General features: G+C 35.9%; 1 protein-coding gene across 1 annotated transcript in view; it reads left to right on the top strand.

Moving 5' to 3' along the window:
* Nucleotides 1–18,586, top strand: part of galt (galactose-1-phosphate uridylyltransferase) — a 116,316-nt gene that overhangs the window by 10,853 nt on the left and 86,877 nt on the right. Inside the window, exons 6-7 of the mRNA XM_052567177.1 lie at nucleotides 1,935–1,991; nucleotides 13,829–13,951. Of these exons, the coding sequence (XP_052423137.1) occupies nucleotides 1,935–1,991; nucleotides 13,829–13,951 (180 nt within the window). The remainder of the gene's footprint in view (nucleotides 1–1,934; nucleotides 1,992–13,828; nucleotides 13,952–18,586) is intronic.

Below are 18,586 nucleotides of genomic sequence, written 5' to 3'. Positions count from 1 at the left end.
ACACAGCTGCATATTAAACATTAAAATATGTTCTGATTGCTTTGTGTGGTCTCGCATGTGTTGCGACAAATTACTTGTTTTTGTAGATTTTTTTAATGCCATGTCAAGTTAGAACGCAATGTGCTGTAACGGTTTTTTTTTGATGTGAGAAAGTTAACTTAATTAAAAACAGGTCCATGACATGCCTTTTTTCTTATTGTTTTCATTATCAATGTTGAAAATTCCCCACAAAAACCTTTTTCCAATGAACATTTTCTTCAGTAATTTGTTGAAAGATGCACATGCAAACAAATCAACACACGCTCATGGAAATGTGCAACTATTTTACATTTTGGTGATTTGGTGGATAATTCATTTGTACAATCACTTTTTTTTTGTGCCATCTGCTTATGCTGTGTGCAAGTCACTTTGGCTGGAGCAACCTTTTATAATCGCCTTTTTAAGTTTATATTTTTGCCTTTTTTGTGATTTTATGAAATTTCTGAAGGTGCTGTAAATTCAATCATTACGCATTGCCTAGTAAAAAATTTGTAAATAAAAATTTTAAAAATCCATTCGGATTTTCAAATTTATTATCTTATTAATTTTCCAAATAATGACTTTTATTTATGTAATTTTTTTGGGGGGGCAGGCAGTGTATATTCTACAATACTGTTGCATTTTGTACGTTCAATTTAGCTAGTTTTTTTTTTTTTTTATATAACAAAAACAAAAACATTTATTTGATCAAATTTGCCATCAGTAGAGTCACGGTATGTATTGCACCTCATGTATTTTCTCACTTACATGCCACCACCTCAGCAGCTCGTGACTTAAAGAAAACATAGTTTTTCCCACTCGAAATTATGACATTGGGATGGCATTCGTGTATATTTAGCATTTAAATACAATCTTGCCACCGTTATGCGCCACACATGGTTAGGTTTAGAGGTATAGGGCTAGATTAACTATCAGTTTGTGTCAGCGCAAACACTCATTCAACATTTAAAAACGACTTTATGGATTTAGACACCCAGTGGTAAATTAGCACTGAAAAGTCATGGACCGTTATTTTTGCGACTCACCTTTTTGAATATGCATTGGTAAGAGCTTCCCTTTTAATCTTAAAATGTATGGGAGGAGAGTATTTAAATGAATCACGCAACACGATTTACTAATTATTATTATTTAACAGCCAAAACGCATGTCTTAAAGCAGGCAGTAATTTGCGCTGCTCTTGGTCATTATGGAGATGATCTGGATGTGTCTGTGTTCTTTCATGTGAGGATTGTTAGTAAATCACCCGCATTATTTTCACCTCCCATCGGCGCTTTTATGGAATTGCGCTCTTACGCTAATATGTTTAGTTAATCCGTCCCTTAGTTGCTTGTTTTTCATAAAAAACCTGTACAGGTCCCATTGTTTGAATTCATACAAATTCACCACCTCGTAAAATAATTGCATGCGATTGTCTTGAAACAGCAAATCATTATTTTAGGGTGCAGCAAGGTTCAATTCGAGAAGCATCTCCAGGGCCGTTTCTACATTTCTTGCAGTTTATCCCGGTTAGCGACTCCTCGGTTAACACTGGTGGTTATCTCCTCTCTGTTAAACACATCAGAGCATGTGTGCTGCCTCATCTTTGCGATTTACAGACCCTGAAGAGCGGCGACTTTAGCCGAGTCAATATTTATCAAGTGGAGTAGTCAAGGGCAGATCCTGCTCGAATCGCCCTTGAGGGAGGTGCCAGGAAGTCTTAAAACTCCCTTCGACAGGATGTTTCCTTTTAAACAGCAACATGTGCTCTGATCTCTTCATGTCTCAATAACAGAGTGCGTGTTTTGTCTGCACCTGTCTGTTTGAGTGTGTTTCTGTACACTTGTATACAGTTTGCCGTGGCTTGTTATGTCTGAGTTCTTTGAAAGCACGTAATGATTTTTTCTTTCGTGTTTCAGATCTTCGAGAATAAAGGAGCCATGATGGGCTGCTCAAACCCCCATCCTCACTGTCAGGTACGCCGTCAACCTCGTTACTTCATTGATGTCCCTTTTTATTTCTAGCCGTCCTCCTGCCAATTAGCGCTTGCCCTGTCGACTCGTCTGAGGCAGAGATCCCTGAAATGCTACTCTGCGGATTAAGACGTATCCGCTGCAGTCTTCGACCATCTGGACTGCTCTTTTTTTAGGCTGAAATAGGTCTTTAACTGTCCCCTCAGTGGAGAGACTGCTGACGAGACACGGCTAATGCAAGCAGGAGCTTCGGAAGCCTGTAGACTCCAATTAGGGAAGTACAGAGATGATCCGAGCAAAGACGTCACCAAAACAGTCTTCCTGATAGAAAATTACTCTCGGCTCTCACTCTTGGAGTCGAACGGGTTTGTCTTCTGGGATTTTATTTTTTAAAGGAGGTCGCTGGGATGGAAATGGGGTGGAAAACGTAGCTGCTTTCATCAGTTTGATAGCGTTCAGTGTAAATGATGTGTTTTTTTGACATCTTCATGACTCCGAGCAGCAAGGAACTTCTGTTTCCTCTAGTTTCCATTTTCCTGGCTGTCTGTCTTACCCTTGTTTCTTCTAAGCACAGGAAGCTTGTCACTGTCGTGCCGTGACAGCACAGCAAGCCAGACTCGTTGGGTTGGCCGCACACTGAGCTCGCTCTCCCTGAATTCATGAGTGGTAACGGCTGTGTGCTCCGCTAGGGAGCAGTAGAGGATTTTCAGATGGTTTGACATGAGCTCTGTTTAAAGGAGCTGTCAAAACCTCTCATATTTTCCATATCATACTTTCTTTATAATAAACCACACCTGAAGTATGAAGGTTTAACGGTCATACCGTAGATTTATGGTTTACCAGCTTTCATTTATTTCTCAGCCTCATCAAATCTGATCTCTGGTGCCGATGCTCTGCAATGTGAACTAACTTGTTAGGTTGTGATTGATATAGTTCATTTGGCTGGAGAAAGTTAGCTTATTCTGCAGCATATTCTGTAACACAGCAACCAAAATAAGCGCTATTATCGAAAACAGAAACTAAAGAAAGTTCAAATGAAATTGAATGCAACAAAACATTTGAAAGTAAACTAAAATGCATTTTTCGTGACTCTAACTTGTAGTTTTTATTAAATGGTATCAAATAAAACGTGATAGTTTTATAAAACTTGAAACCTTAAGTATGCCTACAAACCTGCATTAAATGAAAATGATATATCAAACGTGTTATAGAATTTATTCAAATTCAGTTTGCTTTTAATTTCATATTTTCAGTTTGCATTTTAATCATAGTTTATTTTTTGGCAATTTCGTTATATGCCTTTGTCATTTTATTAGCTTTTTGAATATGTTCCTGTGTGCAACTTAAAAAAATAAAATGAATCTGTATTATTTAATTCATTTTACTAGCTAATTTTCAGCTTATTTTATAACTCTTTTTTTTTCAGTTCAGTTCCCAGAATTTCTAATTAACTTTTGAGTGTTTTTGTTTTTTAAGTTTGTTTTCATTTAATATTTCTGTTTAGTAGATTTAGTTGACAGTCACACAGGATAATAATAGTAAGCTTATAAACTTCAGTTAACTTATTCATTTTGCCAGTTCAGTTTAACTTAAACTTTGATGTGCTAAAAATACTAACGCTATTATGAAACGTTTACTAAAATAAAAACAAAAAGAAACTAAATTTAATATATATATATAAGCTAATTCGTAAGAACAAATCCAAAGTAGAAACTAAAAACAATATTAAAAATCCATTCCAGTCAAATTGTAGTTGTGTCTGCATATTAAACTGGAGTAGGGACAACGTATTTGAAAACTGAACAAATTATACATGCTATTTCCTGGTGGATCTTTTTTGCACCTAATGTTAATATAGACCCTTTAGCAGCACCACATTAGTCTAGTTTCCCTGGCAACAGCTCATCCATGCATCATACTGTCAGTATGACAGCACATCCACCCCGAGTCCCAGTATGTGCTGGACGTGACATCAATCATCGACCTCTAACATAAATCAACCTCCCAGCATACACAGGCTCAGCTCAGATAGAATCAGCCGTAAGCCACACTTAAGTTTCTCATATGATTTTATCAATGGACGCAGCTAAATATGAGTAAGTAAATCCCCCTCCCTGTCCGTGTGTGTGGCCCCGTGGAGAGACGGGAGCTCTGTGTGGCTTAGGTCTATGTCAGCCGGCAGGAGTTGAGCTTTACCCAGCATGCCCTGGGAGAGATGGATAAGCCACATGCATCCGTCTGCCCACCTTCTCCAGCATGAGAGTATTTGCGGAGAGGGAGCGAGTGAGCGAGCGATACAGCGGGCTGTGTGTGTGTTGATCTGTGTCTCTTTCTCTCCGTCTGTCCCACGCTTTCTCATATCATCCGTAACCACCCACCCCTGAACAAACACCAAACATCAGCTCTCAAAACAGAGACTCATCTGTCTCTTGAAACGATTATCGAGCTGCTGTTTTGGGAAATTTAAAACATGTTGTCTCAGGCTCTTCACAAACTTTTTGGCTCTTATCAGGGCTCTGAATCTTAGTCTATGTGTGAATGGTCAAAATGGACTCCATGTACTTAAAAACCATAGCTCACCCAAAAATGAAAAATTGCTGATAATGTCTTCACCCTCAGACCATCCAAGATGTAGATGAGTTTGAGAAACAGAATTAGGGAATTTTAGCACTCCATCACTTGCTCACCAATGGACCCTTTATAATGAATGGGTGCCGTCAGAATGAGAGTTTAAAGAGCTGATAAAAACATCACAGTAATCCACACCACTCCATTCCATCAATTAACATCTGGAGAAGCCAAAAGCTACATATTTGTAGAAAACAAATCTATCATTAACATGTTTTTAACTTCAGACTGTTGCTTCTTGCCAATATATGAGTCCATAATCCATAATAATGATTCCTCCAGTAAAAAAGTCATCTTATCTGAATCAGGAGAGAAGTATGCACAGATCAAGCACTGTTAACACGCAAAAACAGTCCAAAACAGTTTGAAATCGATTTGTCGATTGATTTTGGACACGAGGAGATGGACTTTTCCACTGTAGGAAGTGTTATTATGGATTATGAACTCATATTTTGGCCAGAATTGTTTGTTTCAAGTTAAAACATTTTAATTATTAATTCGTTTTTTTTTTTTTTTTTTTTTTTTACAAACAAGACATTCGCTGATGGACATTCGCTGATGTACTTTTGGATTTTTGTTCATTTCAGGAGCCATCCATTCTAAATGCAAAGTGCATTAATTAATATTTGAATACAATATAATTATTAATCATACTAATCATTATTCAATTATCCAGAGAGAAGGAGAGGGGGATGAAAATTGCTTAAATTAATTACATGTAATGCAATGTCTGCGAGTCTTTCAAGTTTGAATGCATACCTGCCAGCCAATCAGAATTGAGTATTCAGACAGAACATAGTTACATTGTAAATTATTAACATCATCAGAAATTATATTACATTACTTGCTGAATAGAAGCATCGATTCTTTGAAGAATTTTTTAAATTATTAATAGTAGTGTACAAAACTTTTACTTTTATGCTTACAGTAAACTACAGTTCACTTTTATGCAGTAAACCATGTCAATGTGAAAAGAATTTGTCATTTTTCACCTGACTTGGATTGTTTGAAAGAGGACTGACACCCTTAGGGTGACTTCTTTCATGACAGGAGCTAGAGGAGATGTACACTCTTTCACTCCAGTTTTATGTCATCATGCTGCATTACACTGCTAGGAAGGAGATTTTGGTGTAAAGAGAAATATTTGTTTAATTATTATTATAATACTAATACATAATTTCCACAAAATTGGATAAATAGCTGGTTGCCTACCAATTCCCTCCTGAGAACTGTATTTAGAATTTCATAGACCGCAAATCTGATAGCTAAATTAGTGGTTTGGTGGTTGATTGAATCAATTGTATTTTTTTTTTTCATAGTGTAAACATGAAATGTGTTTCGAACCTCTCAAGATGAGAGATATTTTCACAGAGAATTTCAAATCAAGACCTCACCTCCCTTTTTTTCCAACTATGAGATGCAGCAGCGAACAACCTGACTTGACGGACAATTACGGCTAGACACTGAAGAATAAATGAACTGTTAAAAAATTAACAGTCTTCTCTCTTTACGATTCTGTTCAGTTTCCCAAAACGCATTCTGGTGACAGCATCTCTGGTTTATCCCTGCATGAACGTATGTTGCGTATAATGTCGTCTTATCTGTGGATTTACATACACATGCTAGCAGAAGTGATAGCAGAGAAATGGCAAGGAGTGAGACTGGCGGTCATCAGTGAGGTGTGATTGACATTCTCTCTGAACTCAGGCTGAAACCCTTTCCGAACGCAAGTCAATATGGCGCTCTCCTCGAGCTCCGACGCAGGCAGGAAATAAATAGTGTACGCGTACGTCAGGAAACGTCAATCATCTGAACCATCTGTTAAGAACAGACGTATGAAAACTCCTTCTCAGTATCGCCTGCGGGTCAGGCCTGAAAATCAGAGCGCCACATGCTTCTCTTTAATATCTGTGATGTTGTCACTGCTAGCATATTTACTAACTTTGAGATCTGGTTTCTTCATGTTATTATTATAATCGCTGTTCTTGAGAGTGATGGGCCGCTGTCTGGTGTTTCATTTCACCGAGGTTCATAAACGTGGCCTCTAGGGCCGATGGACGTGTGCGTGAAGACTGCATGATTAGTTCCCCCTCCGTCCATCTCCTCCTTCTCGACCCTCCTTTATCACTCCTGACATTCAAATCAGCAGCCAGAATACAGAGGAGAAGCCGACCGCTTGTTTAAAGTCGTGCCAGATTCCCATGGCCACTTGGTATTATCTTTAAAAACAGAGAGAGGGAGAGAGAGAGAGGAGATGGGCTTTATGATTTCACTGCCGCAAAGGATTTTATTTAATTTTAGATATTTAATTGGAATTCTTGGGAAAACGGACTCGATTAAATGAGTGTTTTTCTTTTTCGCCCTGTCTACAGGGACTTAATGTTTAATGCATAAGCACACGGCCTCATTTTCAAAGGCTCTCTGAGTAAAGTGCTTACCTGTGTGAACTTTCCTAGCCTCAAAGGTTGCATGGAGCTCTGAGGGAATAGCGCTGTCATTAAGTACACATAACTAAAGGCCTTCATGTGAATGGGTGTGAAAGCAATTATGAAAACGATGATTCTGAGAGGGCTTTTTAAGTAGTCATCACCTCAGGCTGAAGAACCTGTTGACTTGCTGCTCCTAAATGCCCCACTTAAGGTGCGTTCACACTGACAGTGTTTTGCAAGCAGAAAACCACCAGAGGGATTTTATCTTCAGTGGGTCTTGATCATGAAACATGAGAAGAATACAGTTCTGTGTAAATGGTTCGTAAATCACAAAATGCGTAAAGTTTGGGAACGAATAGTTTTACAACAATTGGTGGTTTCATCAGTGACAGTTAGCAACAAGACAAAGGTGAGCACAATTAACGTTTACAGAAAATGAGCAGAATGACTACAAATTATTACCACAGCTGATTTAAAATGCCTTCTACTGACATGCTATAAGTAATTGTCACATTTTACATGATGGTTTATCCAGAGCAATGTACAAAAGAGGAGCCAACAATTGTCACAATACACAATACCAGGAATATAAAACAATTATATTAGAAAGCAAATTAAGAAATGTAGATTTTATTTTATGCTAGATTTTTGTTTTATTTTCATCTATTTTTTTTTTTCACTAAAAGTAAAACTATGAAAACCAGTTTTCTTAATTGAAATAAAACTAAAGGTAAATTACATTTGCATAGAAATATGTAAAACTGACAAAAATATAATCTAAAAAAGAAAACTTAAAAATATTCAAATAAAAACAAATTCAAACAAAATTCAAACAATATGAATAAATATGATAAGAGTATATAAATGATACTAAATTAAACTGTTGCTTAATATGTAGTCATTTTTCATGTTTAATTATTTTTATTTGTTCATTTTTTTTTTTATTTTGCAAAACTCACAACAAACTGTAATGGTCCAATTATAAGCAACAAAGCTAATAAGAGAATTCTGGTTTAACCCTAGGGATGGGAATCATAATGAAATTATTATGATTCTGCTTCTGATTAATGGTTCCAGCTTGACTGTTCAATTAACTAGTAGTTTTGAGGAAGAAATACTTTTTTTTTTTTAAAGAAACAATTCAATTTCCAAATGCTTGAGTATTTTAGTCATTTCAATAATACAATAATTTTTCTTGCAAAATTTGTTTACATAGAATTTTTTATTATTGATTTTCAGAGACTTTATTAACTAAAAAAGACCTGGCTCATAGCGTAAGACTCAGTTGGTGGTATTTCGTTTGGATTCTGGCTTGCACTGTATGGTTTTGATTCACTAAAATGTTTTAGCATCGGTTTATTTGGGAATTGAACTAATGTTATTTACTCTGTGTTTGTTTTTATTCTCTAAAAAGAGTCACATAAGGCTCATTTGGAATTAGATTACACAATTTTGTTGGATGTTTATTATAAACTAAGCCATTAGTTGAAGAATCTTTCTACACAGTCTGTATGTTTTGTGCTGTAGATTCAGTAGCGGTGCTGATATAAATACAAGGAACATTATCGTAGTATTCAAATGTGATTTATAAGCAGAGATTTAGAAACAATGTACACAGACATGTGCTCCGCTCATGTTTCATGAACAAGGCTTGATGTTACCTAGTTTAACACTAAGTAAATCTTAATTGCCTAATTACTGGTGAAGAGCAGGTGTTCCTCGGCTTCACAGTTTCCCACAATGTCATGGAACACAAGTTGGAAAAGCATCTTTGAAAAGCATCCAGCAGTGATTCATATTCTGTAAACATTGACTCTTTCAGTCTTCTTGAACCCGGCTCTATTCATCTGCTTTTAATGCAGGCGCTGGCCGCGTCTGAGCTCCCCTGTAGAAATCACCCTAAATATGATGAGGTGATTGGAGATGTGACCCACGAGTAATGATTCGTTTTCTTTTCAAAATCCTTCATTTTCAGAAATCCAGGCAAGCTCAGACATTTTGGCCCATCTCCTTGAGAAGCAGAATAAACACGGACAAACAAAGTTCTGCTCGCTTCCAGATGTTTGCTGGAAATGGCTCTCATTGCCGAGGCCTTTAAAAAGAGCAACCTTGATTTTTCTCAAGTGTTATTTAATTTTTACTGCATTATAAAAGTGAACTGCAGGAGGAAAAACACGTTCCTAAATGAAGCAGCGATGTTGGATGAAGGAGATCTAATGAGTCATTTTCATTCTTTCTTATGATGATTTCAACACTCTTGGCAACAACTGTCTTGATTTAACTCGAATGTTTCAGAGCACGCTAGTATGACTGCTTTCTCTGGATATGATTGGGTTTCACTGCACTGATGTTATTTAATATGCACATTAAATTAATAATTGACCCTGTTTACTTTCTTAATGCACGTTTGCTTTTCTTACTGTAAGTGATGCATGTTGGATGCATCTAATTCAAATAATAAAATAATTAAGAAACGTTATTAATTATACTACTACTACTACTACTACTACTACTTAGTTATAATAATAATATTACTTATTATTTAGTAAAAAAAAAAAGAAGAATAATACAAATAATCAAATAATGTATGTTTGTCTTCTTAAGCTTTAATTAAACTGTGATAACTTTTTATTCCCTTACTTTGACCATTAAGCGAAATTGTAAGCTATTACATTTATTTCTTGCTGGTAAGGATGCAAAATTAATAACTAATAACTTTACTAACTCAGATTAATTACTTCATAATTGTAAGTAGCTTTAGATAAAGGTGTCTGCTAAATTGAGAAATGTAAATGCAAATATAAATGTAAATAATAATAATAATAATAATAATAATAATAAAACCAAAATTGAAAAGTGCTTTTTGTAACAATTGAAAATGATGAAATTTAGACAGCCATAAATATTAGTATTGTATTTTAACACTTGTAATGTAAAACTAAATTGCCATTACTTTTGTTCAATACACTGTAAAAAATATTTTTAAAAATGAAAATAATAGTAGTAAATAATAGTAAAAAACATAGTAAATAAAGATTATTGAAGTATGTTTTGAAATAAAATGCTATTTTAGTATTTCTTTTTGTAAATTTAGAAATGAGTTTACTTCAATTCGTTTAATTCAATGAAATACATGCATATTCTCTGTAAATATAAATTATATCTTAGAATAAATAATAAAGTTTAGCAATTTCTGACAATTTCTAGCACAAATCCTTTCAGTGTACTTGAGTTTACAGTGAAACATTACAGTAGTAATATTTCAAATTTTGCTTTTGTTTAACTTTGTATTTTTATTTAGTAAAATAATAATAATAATGACACTAATAATAATAATAATAATAATAATACAAATTATTATTATTATTATTATTATTATTATTATTATTATTATCTATAACATACACATATATATATATATATATATATATATATATATATATATATATATATATATATATAATATAAAATATTTTTTTTTATTATTTTCCCCTTTTCCAAATCATGTATCTCTTCTTGCTGGGTTTGAGTTTCTAACCTTGTAAAATAAAACCCCATCTTTCAAAGCTAAGATGTCAGAAATGTGTCAGAAGTTGTCAAAGCTAAGACGTGTCAGTTGTGTAGTTATATACCAGTTTGAATAGTCTTACAGAAGAACTGGGTCGTTTGTGCTTTCTGATGAAAGGCTTCAGTCAAAAACTTGTTTAACCCGAGAGGTCAGATCAGTCTCAAATGTGCATTTAGAGTCGCAGAGCTTGACTTTAAGAGCCAAATCAATGGATCGCATGAAAACTGAGGTCAAAGAATCTCTCAGAGGTACATATTAGATTCTGTAGGAAGTGTGGCTTTAAAAAAAGAGCGTGGAAATACTTCTATTTGCAGTTGCTGCTGGTAACCCAGGAGAACTCGGTTCTCACAGAGAGTCTAATTCATCATTTAGCTGGAGAGCTCATTTTCACAGTTGCTTTTTTAAATTATTTTTGGCAGCAGGCAAACAGAAATTTGTCTCTTGATTATAACAACTGCTCCCTCGTGGATTATGATGGATTATGGAAATGTACACAAGAATTAGAATTAGCTTCTCGGTGATTGACTGTGAGCTTTAAACTTCTCCAGTCATGTCACATTAGTCAGGATGACCGCGCACACAGGGAATATCTCACAGTGTTCAAATTCATTCGGCCATTTATCACCGCGGACTCATTTTCATCTAGCTCCACTTGAAACAACAGATTCTTTCTGAGCGTTTCATCCTGTTTTGTTTGCGATGTTGTCACCCTTCGCAACAGTCGGCGGGTTTGCGATGATGAAAAGCTAGATGTATGTGTTGGAAAACTTTACCCACTGCTGTTAAAAAGAGACTTTTTATTAGACCTCTAAATGCGAAATGAATGCCGTTGGATGCATTTCTGAAACTTTACGTACGAGCAGAACAATCAAATGTAATTTAGGTTTTATTGGGTACTGAATGTGGTCTGGGGCTGGCAGGTGTATTGGCAGCTGATGTTGCTGGATTCGGCCTGTTGGTTTCTAATGGATGTTTGGATTGAACATGCAAAGGCAGTGCAGGACTGTGACCTTGACATTTCACAAACTCAAGCGTCTTTCCCTTTTCAGTCTCTTCTAGAAGATAATTGCCATATGGCTGCAGGGACTTTGCAAATTACATTTGAGAACCAGTTGGTTATAAGTAGAAAACATTGATGCAGTGCTTTCATAAGAATACACTGAATGCATTACAAGTTCTTAAGATTAATGAAGTACCATGCAATAACATGAAATAGCAATGCACGATATTTAATTGCATTTTGGTTTTCATTACATATGCATGCAATGTTCAATTAAATATAATTGCTTAATCACACAATTGGTTTTATGTGGTATGATCGAACAAGAATGAATGGAAAATGGTATATTAATAAATGAACACTAATGTAGTTTGATACATGTTTTTTTTTTCGACGTGTGATGCCTAAAGCATGAATTAATATGAATGAATTGAACCTCATTGTAAAGTGTTACACAATATATGCTCACCAAAGCTACAGTAAGATAATGAAAAAGTTGTATAATTCAGAATAACTTTCTATTCGAATATATTGTGAATATATTGAATAAAATGTAAATAATTCCTCTAATAAAAGCTGATTTTTCAGCATCATTCCTCCAGTCTTCAGTGTCACGTGATGATTTGCTGCTCCAAAACATTTCTGATTATTAACAATGTTAAAAACAGTTGTGCTGTTCATATTTTTTTGTGAAAATCTGCATTTGTCCGGGTTATTTGTTGATTAGAAAACATTTTGTAATATTATAAATGTCTTTACTGTCAGTTTTGATCAATTTAGTGTCCTTTCAAAAAAAAAAAAAAAACGGACACTTCAGTAAACAATTTAATTCACATTTATTAAAGTATCATGGTCAGATTTGATCTTACTACATGTCCTTTACACAATGATTGTTTCATTAAATACTGAATGTAATGATATTGAATTAACTCTAATTCATCATTAGTCTCCCATACACTATTTATGTAGATTTATGCTAATATGCAATTACTAAAACAATTAAGCACATCATGAAATTGTCTTAATACCAGATTTAGCGTCCTAATATCTAGTGTGTCTGGTGTTAGCAACTTGCTAAAATAATTACCTTCAAGCTTTTATACTTTTCAGCTAATATATTTTTAAAGCCATAATGAAATAAATGTTTTCATTTAACCTAAATGTATCCCTTTTTGAGGTATTTTTACCTGAAAGTTTAAAAATATAATCCAAATTGATCTTTTTTGCTTTGTGCATGATTTGAACTAGATTCACAAGCATTAGCGTTGCAATATGTCAAGATGCTTTCAAAAGTGAACTTTACCTTCTTTAACATAGCTTTCCTAAAAGACAAGAGTGTTTAAGCAATATTTCTTCACAAGTAACTCAAACTGAGAAAGTTGAGAGAGAACAGTAAGAGGACCGTGCTAGCATTAGCTGTTTTAGCATACACCTTCTTGGAAAATCCATCTGAAATTCTACGCTATTTATTTTTAACATAATGTTTTCGAAGATTTAGAAATTGGAATTAACGGCAAACTATTCTGTGGTAAATTCATGGTAAAGAGCCTTGAGAGAGTCTTCCCTGCGTGTGTGGCACTGCTTTAAATTGGTAAAATTGAGCGCCCAAAAACTCCACATCTCTATGCAGATAATCGCATTTGTCTCGGAAGTGAGTAATAACCAAGTTTCTTTCCTCAGGAAGATAGATTGCGGAGAACTCTTGTGGGAGCTCTGTTTTGAGGAGAAGCATCCTTTTTTGTTGAAGATGTATAGGAGACCGTGTCAGAACTCTCTCTGGGCAGTGCGAGGTGTCTTTGGTGACTGGAAGGATGAATGTTTTAAAGTGTCTTTTTTCCAATTGCTTTCTCGAAATCATCTCTATGAGTCTAAAGATGGGATAAATGTAGGGCAAGTACCAGCTCCACTAGTTGCAAGGTATAATTGGATGTGTTTCTGTGCTGTCCGTGCTTCGCTGGCTACATACTGTACTTTGCTATCAATTTGCATATGTTTAATATGGGCCTGGTTTGCCGTTGTAGTTATTTTCATAGCTGGAAGGGAATTTTATTTTTTTTTTATTTATTTATTTTTTTTTGTGGTTATGTGCAGCCGAAATGTTTTTTGTTTTTGTTTCTGAAAGCTGTTTGAAAGATTTTCCGTATTAACAGAGTCTGATTAGCGAGACTCCCGCACAGGTTTCACATCTTTGTGCTGTTCCTGTTTCTCTCTCCAGGTTTGGGCCAGTAATTTTCTTCCCAACGAAGCGGCGCTGGCGGAGCGCTGTCAGAGAGACTTCCTGCAGAAGCACGGAGAGCCTTTGCTGGTTCAGTATGCTCGAATGGAGGCACAAGCACAGGTAAAACACCCACATAAGACACAGTTCATAGCGCTCAGCAGTCTGTCAGCACTGAAACTGCCTAAAGATAGTTTGTAAAGGCTCTCACCACCACAGCGTGAGTGCTTCTGACAGCCCTGATGAGGGAAAAACAGCACAAACCAGTCTAAGGTGGTTTTCTGGTCTTGGCTGTCCACCGAGCTGGTTAAAATGGTGTAGTTTGATGGTTTTAAGGCGGTTTGGGGAATTTTATAGCTGGTAGACCTGAAGCCAAACCTTTTAGGACCCGTTTGAGATGTGTATACTAGTACTTAGGGCTGAGTGATAAAACAACATCATATTGAATTGTATGAAGACTTGAAAAAATGAACTTCATCTCCAGAGCTTCTCAGACAGTCATTTCACAAGCTTTTAACAGTCTAATTAGAAAAACTAAAAGACCTTCACAATAACCCGTCAAAATAAAAGTCTGGTTTAACTTGAAGAATTTATGACAGAAGTATATTAGTATTATTTACTAAAACGTCATTGTCAAGTAATGATAATTATTTTTAATAATAATTATATTGAATAATAATAAATATCTTTTATTAACTGACCTTCAGAGGAAAACAAAAAGATGTGTAATTTTAATGTTATTTCAAACAGAAGTGCAGATGGGTCAGTGACAATGTTTTTCACCTACGCACCTATCTATGACCTACAGGTGTGCGACGCTAATTGATCATTAAGTGTTTTTGAATAAATTAATAGATCCATACCAAAAAGAATAAGATATACCCTCCTTATCCTTGTTCACAGTATATCTTGTCTATTATAAGCATGCTTTTAGCTTGTCTAATGTAGTATTGTCAAATGCGTTTAGCATGTTTAACCATGTTTAAATCAGTTCTGCTGAAATTCATTGCCAAAAATACAGTAAAACTCCTCTGATTCAGTCTAGGCCCCCTCTAATACTGTCTGCCATAACAAGCCATCCTTTTCTTGTTTTTTTTTGTTTGTGTTCTCTCTTAATTGCAACACCCCCTTGTAAAGTGTGCTGCCTCCTCACCTACTGCATGCTTTATAAGGGGGCGTTAGAGCATTAGCATACGCGGCTGAATCTCTAGCATGCTGCTGTGTGTCTCTGTGTGTGTCACCTGGTCCCTGCTCATTATATTGCGCTGGGCAGGATGCTGATGGCATGCTGAATCAGCAGGGAAGAGCTGAGCGCACGCGCCCAATCCACTGCCCTCGCACTTCAGCACAATCTGCTAGCCAAGCATGCAACGCAATGAGAAAAGCTTTCATTAGCATAATGAGGCAGACATAATACTGAACTTGGTTAAATCATAGGTAATCTGGAAAGAGAGTGGGGGTAATCTGGAAAAATAACCAGTGATGTGTTATTTAGTGTACATTTTAAAATGGTTTTGTTTGTTACTTACAGCATTTGAACACTTGTGGCTTCATTATATTGAACATGACAGTTCATAGTATTACATTCCACTTTACATTTTTATTAAAAATCAATAATAACATGGCAAATAACAGAGGAGAAAGCGGGCAACCCTGACGAGTTCCTAGATCTAAAAAGAATGGGTTAGAGCAAACAGAACCTGTGAGAACACTGCCTGCTGGATTGGCATACAGAACTTTTATCATATATATATCATATATCATATTATAAAGCTCTATCATAGACCCAGATGCTGTAGAACCACCCATAGATAGTTCCATTCTAGCTGCTCGAAAGCTTTCATCGCATCTAGAGATAATAATGCGCAAGGGGAGAACAAACTATCCGTTGAATTAATAATATGAAATAACCTGCGTAAGTTGTCCGAAGTTGAGTGAGATTTAATGAATCCTGTTTGGTCATGATGAACAAGCCTGTTCATAAATTTCTCTAGATGAAGAGAATGTACTTTAGCATATATTTTAACATCAGTCCCTATCAAAGAGAATAGCCGGTAACTAGAACAGGAAGTCGGATCTTTATATTTTTTTTACAAGAGAGAAATAACAGCTATATTAATAGATTGGTGAAATAAGCATTAAGTAACTGGAAAAAAATAATAATATCTAACATAAGGGGGCCTAAATCCGACCAAAAAGTAGTATATTCAACTGGAATACCATCTATGTCTGGAGATTTCCCCTTGTTCATAGATTGGATTGCTGACTCCAGCTCCTGAAGAGTGATTGGTTCAGCCAGGTAATCCGAATCCGCATCTGACAGCCTAGGCAAATCAAGGTTGGACAGAAAAAATGCAAAAGAGTCAGGGTACCCATCAGTAGAAGAAGTATAGAGGTTAGAGTAAAAAGAGTGTAAGGTGATATTAATCTATTTTGGGTCTGTCATAATGAGCCCAAATTGGGGTTTCACTGCTGAAATATTAGCTGAAATATTTTTTTCACCGTTACATTATCTTAGAGCTAAAAGATGGTTTGGTCTACTTCCTTGAAAATGGGAATTCTGCCTGGATCTTTGTATCAGGAATTCTGCTCTGGATCTCAGTAATGAATTGAGCTTGGACCTAAGCGCCATGATTTTGCTGAGTGTATTGTGTGAGAAACTATTTTGATTATATTTAGTCTGATTCTGGAGCTGTGATTCCAGTTCAACTATCTTTGTGTCGGTTTTCTGATGGAAAGAGGCATGTGAAATTGAGTTATTCCTTATAAATCCTTCAACTGCATTACAAAGTGTTCGTGGATCATCCACTGAAACTTGGTTAATTTAAAGGTCCCCTTCTTCGTGATCCCATGTTTTAAACTTTAGTTAGTGTGTAATCTTGTTGTTAGAGTATAAATAATATCTGTAAAATGCTAAATCTCAAAGTTCAATGCCAAGCGAGATATTTTATTTAACAGAATTCGCCTACAAAAAACGACCCGTTTGGACTACAGCCCTCTAGTTCCTGCAGGAATGACGTCACTAAAACAGTTTTTTTGACTAAACTCCGCCCACATGAATTCACAAACAGGGGGCGTGGCCTTGTTGCACTCCGACGGAGAAGAAGGAAGAGCTGTGTTTGTGTTTCCCATGTCGTTGAAACGCTGTTATTTTCATCTCGGAGTCCAATCATCTTTGTTTGGGCTACCCAGGAACGCTGTACTTTGAGATTAATGGTTACAATTTATGTTTAACTCGGTTCCCGAAAATTATAATGCACATGTAAAACTATGTGCAGCTCATTTTGCTGAGGACAACTTTCTCAATCTCAATCAGTTTAATGCCGGATTTGCACAAAGATTATTCTTGAAAGATGGAGCAGTTCCCTCTTTGTCTGGAGAAGGCGTTGTTTATGGACCACAACCGGTAAGTGTATTTTATTATTTAAGTTGGTACGTTTAACAGTTTCTGTAACTTATTACACAAAAGGCAATGCTGTTTAGCTTTGTTAACTAGATGTTAGGGCTGTGCAAAAAAACAAATGCGGTTTTCATGCGCATCTCGTCAGTAAAAACGCTCCTGTGATTATAAATACATCTCCAGCACGTGCGTTCTAGCCCAATCGCGTTACCAGGAGGGCAGCCTGCTCTCAGCTGCTGTCGAATCACAACACAGGAACTGCTGGCCTAATCACAACTCGTCACGTATTTCTGAAGGAGGGACTTTATAGAACAAGGAAGTCATCAGCCCGTTTTTGTGACAGTGAAAACAGCAGTATACAGATAGGTGAATTGTGTGAAAAGTACTGTGTTTTTTTTACACGCGAAACATGAACACGTTATATTGCACATTGTAAACACAATCAAAGCTACAAAAAAGCGTGTAAAACGGGACCTTTAAAAAAACTCTGCAAAAGTTTTGAACACATTGAACCTTCAAATTAATGTAGAAAGAGCATTAAGTTAGTATATTTTAAATGTGTTTAATGGCATCTTTTTACTAAGTAGTCTATTATTAATGAAATTTCGATACCAATACTGCTACTGGTGTCTTTATTATAATTGAAAGCCATTTTATTTTATTTTTTTTACATTTAATAGGCTCTGAAATATATAACAACTTTTAATTCAAGTGATTTTAAAACAATCTTCACACAAGCTTTAAATTGTATGTGCATAAACTATATTGGTTCAAGCTACAAAAGTTAATCAGCGACTTGAGCAGTCGAGTGATTTCTCTTTTTCTTTTGTTCTTTGATTTACATCAATGACAGACTTTAGCAAGCTTCACTTTCAAAGCAGCGTTGTCTTTTTACACCTGACACACATGACACGGCTCTGATACACATCTGACATTCTCCCAACTCTTTTCGGTCATTTAAGACTTTCCAACTCAGTTAAGTCTATTAACAGTTAAGTCCCGCCAAAACAGCACGTTTTTACATTATTGTGTGTGTTTTTGTCAGTTGAAGTGCTACTGGCAGTCTGTCTGAAGTGTCTCAAATATCTCGTAAACGCTTGTCAACGCTGCCGTCTAGTGTTGTTTTGGTCTCTGTAGATTACTGTTGTTGTTGCGTTTCTTTAAAAAAAAAATTGGATGGCCCGGGCCAGTGTTGCCACCTTGTGGATAACAATTCAAGGCATGTATGCGACCTGCGCTTACTTCTCCCTCGGGCCAGATGAAGATGATTGGTGGCCCGGATTTGGCCCATGGGCCACCAGTTGAATAGCCCTGCTTTAGCGTATTCAGACCTGAGACTGAAAAACACTGCCTTCAGA

The sequence above is a fragment of the Carassius gibelio genome, chromosome B10, assembly GCF_023724105.1.
Source record: "Carassius gibelio isolate Cgi1373 ecotype wild population from Czech Republic chromosome B10, carGib1.2-hapl.c, whole genome shotgun sequence".
Taxonomy (NCBI): domain Eukaryota; kingdom Metazoa; phylum Chordata; class Actinopteri; order Cypriniformes; family Cyprinidae; genus Carassius; species Carassius gibelio.
This window is presented reverse-complemented; position numbering and strand designations above follow the sequence as displayed.